The sequence below is a fragment of the Petaurus breviceps genome, unplaced genomic scaffold (genome assembly GCF_028583685.1).
Source record: "Petaurus breviceps papuanus isolate PSGF00001 unplaced genomic scaffold, PetGlider_PUasm1.0 77, whole genome shotgun sequence".
In the NCBI taxonomy this organism is placed as follows: Eukaryota; Metazoa; Chordata; class Mammalia; order Diprotodontia; family Petauridae; genus Petaurus; species Petaurus breviceps.
Genome location: NW_027186492.1, coordinates 11,474,036 through 11,484,367, shown reverse-complemented (window position 1 = coordinate 11,484,367; position 10,332 = coordinate 11,474,036). Strand labels below are relative to the sequence as shown.

At 36.8% G+C, this 10,332-nt stretch overlaps 1 protein-coding gene across 5 annotated transcripts in view; it reads left to right on the top strand.

The window, feature by feature from the left end:
* Positions 1–10,332, top strand: part of AKAP6 (A-kinase anchoring protein 6) — a 620,041-nt gene that overhangs the window by 287,391 nt on the left and 322,318 nt on the right. For all 5 annotated transcript variants that reach the window (XM_069105978.1, XM_069105977.1, XM_069105976.1 and 2 more), the window contains one exon: positions 24–146. In XM_069105978.1, the coding sequence (XP_068962079.1) occupies positions 24–146 (123 nt within the window). The remainder of the gene's footprint in view (positions 1–23; positions 147–10,332) is intronic.

Here is a 10,332-nt window from a genome sequence, read left to right as displayed (position 1 = left end):
TTTTTTCCCCCTCATCTGAACAGGCATTTGTAAGCAAACTAGATGAATTCATTCAGTGGCTAAATGAAGCCATGGAAACAACAGAAAACTGGACTCCCCCTAAAGCAGAGACGGATGGCCTTAAACTCTACCTGGAGACACACTTGGTAGGACAAGATTATGCTACAATTATTTTCAGCAATTGAAATGTTTTAATGTATGTTTTTTTTTTTTTCAAAGAGGGATGACTGGGGGGAGTAGGGGTGAGAACACCAGGGCATGGCTTTATGTTAATAAAAACAAGCTCTAATGGTGTAAACTTAAATCAAAGAAACTGAAAATTTGCCAGTTATTTCTGGTACTACCAAGAAAATGAAATGTTCCTTATTTCTAGCTCTGATGTCAAAGCTTCTTTTCCAGAGATAGAACTATAAAGGCAAAGAGCCTTGTAATACCAAAAAAAAATCAGTCAAAAATAATATAGGAACCTTGCTACATAAAGCTAGAATAAAAGGTTTTTCTCCTTTTTTCTTTTTGGGAGAATTTTTTTGAAAGGTAATTCCAGTGACCATTCCAACTAAGCCTTCTAGAATCCTTGTAAAATTAATGAACCTCTCATTATCAAGAGGGCCTGTTTTATCTGTTTTACACTGAATTATTTTAATAAAATATTTTAAATGATGATCTCAATCATTTTTGCAGCTATATAGGGTTTTTTTTTTAGCATATAATTAATACAACTGTCATTATACTTGTCCCCATCCCTGTGCAAAAGCAAAACCATTGAGGAGAAGTGGAAAACACTTGGATGAATATGCTGCTGAATATGTTAGAAGCAAGAATTATAGACTGAGGGACATTTGATGAACCTCATGAGGTTTTTACTGAATGCTTCAAATGGCCGATATCAATTATGAAGGGGTGGAAACCGAGTCCTGGAGCTGTGATAAAGCATGAAGACAAACCGCGTTGTCGGAGGAAATGAAAATTCAAGCTTTAAGGCTCTCATCTTTATTCCCTTCACTGAAAGCATAAAATTGACAAAGGCTGTGAACATGAATCCATGGCTGCCCAACTATGGGGCAGGTTCCCTGCCCCCTCTTCACATACTCAGAATTTGGATTGAGTCTCCTTCTGTAGGCATTCTAAATGAATGAGAGATGAGCAAGGTGCCAGGGGTAGGCTTTGCAACTTGCAAAAAAGATCCTATAAGATATTTCTTGCATTGTGTTTGATGTCACCACGAGATCTGTTTCAAAATCATGCTACTCTATGACAAACAGTCTTTTGGGTGGTAGAGCTTCACAAAACTGTGTGATTCCATAAGGAGTTGTATGGCATTTCTTTTCAAAGACTTGAGTGCATGGTGTTTAAAAATACCAGTGACCCTATACTTTTTCCTGTACTTGGTTTTAAAAATATCGCCTGTACTGTCAATTCCTTAATCAACTAGAGGTTCAATTCTACCCCCCTATTCATAAAAGGGGATGTACATTTTGTAATAGAAAGATAAAGATATTCAATGCTTTGTGATGTAAATTGTATTAATTAGAATGTCAACTTTTCACTGGTATTGTTCTGACAGAGATTCTAATCTGTGTTTAAACAGGAGTATATGAACTTTATTTCACATTTAAGCACACTGTCTTGATTTCTCTGAATTTAATATTTTATGGCAAACACATTGAGTTTTTGAGGTCCCAGAGGGCATAGGGGCAGAAAGAGCCTTTCAGCTTAAGGAAATTTATTGAAATCCAAGTCAGGATAGTAGTGAACAAAGGTCTCCCTCCTCTTTGGGGTTTGAGTGACTGAGGCCACTTTGTAACCAATGCATGCAACCATCCTCAAAGTCACTGTGACAGCACTCCTTACTCTGTTCCTTGTGGTGACCTCTGCCCAACACTGGCCTTCTAAATTGCAGGGCTCAGGTTAAAGGAACTGCTCTCTCAACACTTAGCATTCATTGCTCCCTGGCCCTGCCCTTGCCCTCCTGGTGTCTGTCTCCCTGTACTTTTGCATGTTCTGAAGTAAAATTCAAGAATCATTACTCATGCATAAAACTATTATTATTTCAAAGATTGATGGAATCACTGAAGGAGAATCTATATTCCACATAGTTGGTGTTGCTCAAATGTTGGTGGAAGGAAGAAAAGAAAGAAGGGAGGGAAGAAAGGAAAGAAGGGAGGGAAGAAATGAAAGAATAAGAGGGAGAGAAAAAGGGAGGGAAGGAAGGCTTGGCTTGCTAGATCTTTTCAAATTGACAATCTTAAACTTTTCCTCTCTACCTTAAGATCATATAGTTGAGTTCAGTGAGCCAAAGGATCTGGTTTCAAATCCAAGGTCTGCTATTATCTACTCTTGTGTCCTTGGGCAAATTCATCCAATTCTTTCTTTGTCCCAGTTTTCTCACCAAAAGTGAGTGATCTCTCAGATTCTTTCCACGTCTAAGTCCTATGACCCTGTAATTCCCAGTTACTAAAAGATGATAGTTTTTTTCTTTTGGCCACGGTTCTGTGTTACATTGATTTAAAAAGAGATATATTGGAAATTTTGTAAATAGCGAAAAGACATTTTATCTCTAGACCCGTCTCTTTAACTTTATTTCATGTGGTCCATATAATCTCTTGGGGAGTCGGAGGAAGGGGATGGGAGGGGCAAATAATGGTCCTTATCCCAATTTTTCTGGTGAGAGAGCAGGCTACATTGCCTCAGGTTTCTAGAAGTAAACCTAAATGGTAATAGGGTTTTCTGTAACCTCTTGGCTTGAGCACCCATTCTGGTGTGTTTTCCCCAATATCAATCACCAGTTACAGTTAGTTTCTCCTTTATATAATTGATTTACTCAGTGATTTCCTAGTGTTCCAGTATCACTTTAACCAGTTGATGTCAGTTATCTCTTACAAAAGTCTGTCTGCTGGAAAGATATGACAAAAGCCCAAGTAAAACATGTTCCCATTACCTGAAACACTCACTCTTCCTTATATCTCTTCGTTCTCGGAGAAAGTGGATTCAAACTTTGTTACAAAATATTCTCTCCACTGCCTTTGAGGTATTTAGGTGGAGCCGTAGTACATAGAGTGCTGGAACTGGAGTTGGGAAGATGCCTTTTCCTGAGTTCAAATACAGCCGCAGACAACTTACTAGCTTGGTGACCCTGGGCAAGTCACTTAACCCTGTTTACCTCCGTTTCCTCATCTGTAAAATGAGCTGGAGAAAGAAATATCAGACCTCTTTAGTATCTTTACCAAGTAAACCCCCAATGGGGTCACAAAGAGTCAGACATGACTGAAATCACTGAAATTTCAATCCAACAAGTTCACTTCCAAATATAATGTGTACTGGAGAGTAAAGTTCCCCTGCTACTGGTCTCAGAGTCACCTGACTCAGTTGCCTGGAAATCTTGATATGAACTACTGTTCCTAGATCTCCGGTAGCTTGTCCTACTAGCCTGTTGAAGCTAGCAAAATTGTAGCCATTTCTAATATACCTTCAACTAAAAGCAAGGAAGAATCAGCACAATAGATATAGAAGCAACAGCAGAGCCAGGTATGCACGGGCGAGTTCCACCCCCATGACCTTCCCCCAACTCGCCCCCCGCTAAAAAAAAGCACCTCTTCTCAGGCATTCAGCCTTTCATCCTCCTTGCTCAAACCCAGCCAATCAAAAGGCCTTTTCTTTACTGCACAGTAAATGGACTGGAAACATTAGAATGCAAGTTCCCATTTGAAAGTGAGTTTCTTGAGATCAGGGACCATATTTTTACCTTCACTTCCCTAACATAATTCCTTACACATAGTAAACATTTAGTAAATGCTTGTTGATTGACTAAAATAATTATAGAATACCATTCCATATATCATTATAAACTTCCAGAAACAGGCTTTCCAAACATGCATGCTCCTGGACTTGATCCCTCATTCCCATTTAATCCAAAATTCCTTCTAAAATAAGTGAATAAAAGCATCATTATTTAAACAAAAAATAGATATCAAAATGCTTATTTTTGTATTTGTATATGAATTTATATGTCTATGGATATACAATATAGTATAGAAGATAGTATACACTAAAGCATAGAAATAGAAAAAGTATATAGAGTCTGTACCATGCTTCCTATATATGCACACATACATATACATATATGTGTATGTATATGTATATATATATTTATATGTATATCTATCCACCCATGGACATGCTGGCAAATTAGGGAGCAAACAAACCAGTGTAAAGCACCTAAAAATTATCTACCCTATTGTTAAGTAGTTCTTACATAGTAAAACAAAATCACTCTGCACCCAATTACCTGCATTTGCTTTGCATATACCCTGCCCTAGTTAATCTCATCTGGAGACACACTGAAAAACTACAATGCATACAAATGAATTTGACCAGTATGGTGAGGGGTCCTAAAGTCACTCATTCATTCAACAATAATTTATGACTGGACTTTCTCTGTAGATACCAAAATAATTAAAAAATGGTTTCTGCCCTCATGGAGCTCTCAAGTCATAGGAGGGTTGATTAAAGAAAACTGGAATGAAAAGAGGAAAAAAAAAGACTTAGAGGAGAAGATGTAACAATTATGTTCAAATATTTGCAAGCTGATTACATAGAAGAAGGATTAAATATGTTTTCAGTAACTCTATGGAGAGGAGAACTGAGACCAATGAGTAGGACTAACAGAGAGACAGATTCTGACTCCATAAAAGAAATAAGTCCTTAAATGAATAGAATTGTCTAAAAATGGAATTTTGTTATTTCACGACTAGCGAGTTTTTAATGAGGTGAGCAATTCTAAAGGAAGTGTTCAGGAAGAGGCTAGATGGCCATATATTGAAGTTGTCATAGTAGGGAGTCATTTCCCTATTTTAGAAATGAATTAGATAACATTTTAGGTCCTTTTTATCCCTGGGGTTCTGTGTTTCTTTGTAAATCCTAGATTCCCCTGGTTTCTAGCTTAATCTAAAATACAAGTGAATTATTTACTGTTGTGTACCCCTGAACCTAAGACTAACCTGACTTGTTTTGCATGAGCTAATCTTAAAGGGACAGTTCTTCTTAATTGAGTTTATAAATATTGCAATTTATACATTCATATTCTAAAAGTAGATTTGATGCTTTGAATGTAAGCTCTGTAAACAGGTTTGATGGGGTCAGTGTGATAGATTCAATTGTGTTCAGTAAAGTACTGAAAATATTTTTTCTATAGATATTAATCTATGGAGTTACATAGACAGCTATATATGTAGACATTTATAAAGTCTGAATTAGTTTGGAAAGTGGTCAACACATCAGCATCTGGAACAATAGATAGGACATGCAATAAAAACTTGACTATATCGGTAACTTGTTTTTATATCACTACATTACATTACACTTTTTATTTACATTACATTACACTTTTACATCACTACATTACATTATATTATATTACACTACACTACATTACATGCCCCTGTGTTCTTCCTTTTCCCTTTTCTAGAAATTCATCCCTGATAACAGTGAACTTTTTTAATTGAAAAAGCAGAAGAGAAAAAAAATGAGTAAAAATAATCAACATATTGAATATTCAGTATTCCATACTTGTGGACCTAAACTCTAAACATGAATGGGCAGGGGATATTTCTTACTATATTCCTTCTATGAGACCAAATTTGTGTTTTTTTTAAAAATAATTTTGCAGCATTATGTTTTGATTGTTTTGTGCTGGTTCTAGCTCTTAATATTGTTGTAGTCTTGTTTTCTGGGTTCTACTTGCATTACTTTGCATCAGTTCATGTAAATCTTTCCATACTTCTCTGTATGCATCATGTTTGTCTTTTCTCATAGAATAGTAATATTCATTCCATTAATGGTCCATAATTTGGTTAGTCATTCCCTCAAAGATGGGTATCTACTTTATTTCTAGTTCTTGACTACCACAAAGTCTTGGTTCTTAATGTCCTAGAAGTGTTAGTCAATGGCGTTTGAAATTTGTGCTTTGTCCCTCTCGTCTTTGGAACTACTATTCTGTAATTAGAAATATTCCAAGAAGATATATTCCAATTAGATATATTCCAAGAACTTTTACCATTCAAGTCTTCTGCTTATGAGAAGAATAATTTGTCTTCCCCCCTTCCCCCTTTTTAGATATGTTTCTAAATGGACCACACTGCCTTCATCTTTCAGGTTGAAAGTACATATTGGACAATTACCCAAAGCAGACGAGTTTTGCGATATAGTAAAAATGTACTATGTCAAAGGGCCAAGTTGATGTTAAGTTAAACTTCTCAAAGCAACACAAACAATTTCCTAAGGAGATCTAGACATGGGGATTTCATCTGCTACATTCATTACTTTCAGTATCACTGCTATAGTTATTCTAGGCCTGGTCTGACTTCTGGGTTCCAATCGCCCATTATGACCTGCTTTCTGGACATTTTGCCATGGTTGTCCAAGCTTATTATGTCTAAACCATAGTTTTTCTCTGAAACGTTTCTCTCTTTAATTTTTCAAAATTTATGATAATGGTCCTGTTATTCTTACAGTCACCTGTAGTGGTAACCTCTAAATTAACTTTTACTCCTAGTCTGACACATCTATTTTCCAAGACCTTCCCATCATTTCTTTAGAGAAGTATCTCTTGTAGTCACCTCCTTACCTTGCCCACTACCACAATCTTAGTTCTAATCTTATTATTCTTCACCTGAACTATTGTAAATGAATGCCAACAGGTCTCATGACCTCCACTTAGTTTTCTCCCTCTTCTAATCTGTCTTATGTAGTACTGCTAGAGTAATCTTCTAAATGTGTATGTCTGATCACATTTTCCTGCTCTAAAAACTTCATTAATTTCCCATTGCCTCCTAAATGAAGGTCAGATTGCTCAACTTGGCATTCAGGACTTTTTACAACCTTGGTCCGACCTATCTTTTTTAAACTTTTGTTTCCTTTCGTTTTCAACATTATGAACATATCCTATTTCTATACTCTTCTCACGATGTTTCCTACATCCAATTGATATCCTATCCTGATCAAGGTCCATGACAAATGCCACCTCCTTACTAAAGCTTTGCCTAATCTTGTCTACTAGAAACGATGGTCCCCTCTCATCACAGGGCTATAAATAGGGAGAGTAATGAGGGCTTTGTAGGAGGGCCCCAGAATTTAAAAGGCACTCTAAATTGCAGTTGCATGCCTCTAGAACAGAAATGGGGAAGTGCAGCCTTGAGATCACATATGACCCTCTAGGTCCTCAAGTGTGGCCCTTTGACTGACTCCAAACTTCACAGAACAAATCCTTTTATTAAGGGAATTTGTTCTATGAAGTTTAGATTCAGTCAAAGGAATACACTTGAGAACCTAGAAGGCCACACGTGGCTTTGAGGCTGTAGGTTCCCCACCCCTGCTCTAGAAGCATGGAAACAGTTGATATTAGGACTGAGTAAAAATAATTAGGTGAAATAGGAAGCTACTAATTTGTCTGCTTCTTTCCTGCCATGATTGTTATTTAGGTAAACTTCTTGTTGACCATACCCTACTCCATTCTCTTCTCCCCCACCTCTAATCCCACCAATGGCAGCTCCCCAAGCAGCAACCTTTCATTGTCCTGGGATTTTCTTCTATGGGACTCAATTCTCTGGGACTCAGTTCCTTGGGTCTTACTCTTTTCTCCAATGCATCAGCTGAATTTGTCTTAAAATATTGATATGAGGGTTAATTTTCAGTACATGTGCTAAAAGGTCTAGTTACAGTGAAAAATTTGTATCCTATTTATCGGAACACATGTCATCATTTCTACTAGATTGTAACCTTCTTGAAATCCAAGTCTCAGTGCTTGGCATATATTACAGTATAAATAGCATGTCAGTATTAAAAATAAATAGTATTAAAAAGTAGTGATTGAATGCAATTTAAGAGTATAGGATTGAGACCATAGAGTTCAGGTGCTCAAATTCCAGTTCTATTAATTAATTGTTATGTGGCCTTGGATAAGTTATTTGATGAAAGGATAAATGAATGATAAAAGTATGCATTAAGCACTTAATATGTGCCAAATACTTTTCTAAGCGCTTACATTTGTAATACAAATTAAAAAATAGTAGCACGGCCACACACCCCAAGGAGCTTGCATTGTAGTAGTGGAAAATGATATTTCTTCTATAAATCATTCCATTCCTTACACAATTGTGAACATTAACATTTTAAAGACTTATTTCTACAGACAAAGAAGCACAACAAAAAAGAATTGTGTATAAAACTATGAACTTCTAATATGAGTAATTTGTCTAAAATTTATTTGTGATAAAGATAATGGGAAACATGATGATGGGGTGATATTTGATATTTACTTAGTTCTTAGTTTTTCTACAATAGTAGCCAAATGTGTTTGCTGATCATTGAAAGCTTCCCGGTGTCTCTTTGAGGAAATGCTGTGAAGGTGCTTTATTTTAACTGTAAGAAATAACTGTGAAATTGCAATGATACATCAATGATTTTTCATGATAATTAATCATCTGCTTACAACCTAGCTGTTCCTTTCAAAAAATATAATTCCTATCTTCCTGGAAAGTGACATTTTCAGGAAAATGTCAGTCTGGAAAGGTATTTTGCAAGTATTGAATATATTGAACATTCCTCTTTTTTGAAAACCGCTTTTAATGTAGTGTTATATATGTGCCTTTGGCTAATCCTGACTCCTCTCCCTCCCTCCCTCCCCCACTTCTTGCTTGCTAAAGATACTAAAGCCACCCAAACTCTAATTGCAGCCAAAGAACTATAAATTGTTCCTGGCAGCCTGCTTAGGTTTTTCCTTTAAGATATAGTATGGTATCTTCAAGAATGACAGTGCTTTAAAGCTGAAGGACTAGAGTGGGTTAATATTATTCCTCTCAGGAGACTTCTTTTTAAATGTATTCACAGTGTTAGTTTGGCTTTCTGAACTTATAACCCTGAGCTCCCCAAATTGTTTTCATGCATCTCTAAGTCCCCAAATGGGCATTGGATCATATAGTGATCAGTCACAAGAAAACAAATAAGTCCTAATATCTCAAAAGGGAAATAGGGACCAATCAGAATATCAGGTAAGGGAAAATAAATCAAGCAGGTGTCTCATATATATCAGAGGCTAGAGAAACAAATAGAGCATGGATGCCTAGTTCAAAATTGAGCAGGGACTTTATATTGATGACAGCATGATGCAGTACTTTGTAAACACAAACATATTCACCCTATCCCCTCCCCCCCATCCTCATCCATCTTAATGGACTTGAAAAGAAAAGATGTTGGCCAATTTTAAAAATGGGAAACTGAGGTAAAAGATGGTAGCATTATAATTATATACATGAACACACATAGAGACACACATACACACCCATATGCACACACATACATATACATAAACAAACACATACACACATTTCACCTTGGAATGTTTTGCCTTCTTGACCAGTTTTTGAAATGTTTTCTCCACTCATAGAAGTATCACCTACTAGGAATACTACGTATTTGTGCACTAAGTCCACTGCTCTGCTAATTCATCCGTCTTTCCCAGTTGGAGGAACCATATATTGTCACGTCCTTTCTAGCAAAGCATTGATCTGATTTATGACACATGGTTTGACATGAGTGAGTGCTCATCTCTCATTAGACATCTTTCTGATCCCAGCTGTCTCCCTTGAGCTTTTCCTGTTTCTGAAGTTCTCTCCTGTTTAGTCATGCATCTTGGGACGAGTCCCTTTCCTCTCGTTTTATCCCTATCCTTCCCAGTAGTCCTCAGTCTTCTTACAGGAATACAATAGGGAGATCAGGTCCAAAAAAAAACAACAACAGGAAAAGAGCAGGTGAAGTTATGAATTTCAATGAGAAGAACCTAGAGCTATTTTGAGAAGGGTGCAGGACAGCACCTTCCCAGGAGGTAAGGGATCCATGACCAATCACTGTTCTCCTTTCCCCTCCCTACTAGTATTTCTCCCAAGGCAGCCAGCTGGAGTGTGGGGTTTAGAAGGGGGCCTAGAGGGACAACCTCCCCAAGGTTTATGGGTTGATTTGCTAGTATGTGAGACTCATGTTATTATTTTTCACTTGATGAATCCATTTTCCTTCAGTGACTATTTCCCTAAGTCTAACACAAGTTAATAACAATGCAAGAGGTGTCTAGTAATTGACTGAGGCGATAGCTGAGAATGTTATCTATAGTCTGAGAACTCTATATACCAATGAGAAAAGTATGCATCCTAAAATGAACTAGAGATTATAATGGAGGGAGGCAAACATGATCTAGGAGATAAACATTGAGACTTGGTGGGATGAGGTAAAAGGGTATATTTTGTTCACCTGAAACTGATTTGAAAGGTTGGCGAAGGAGGATTA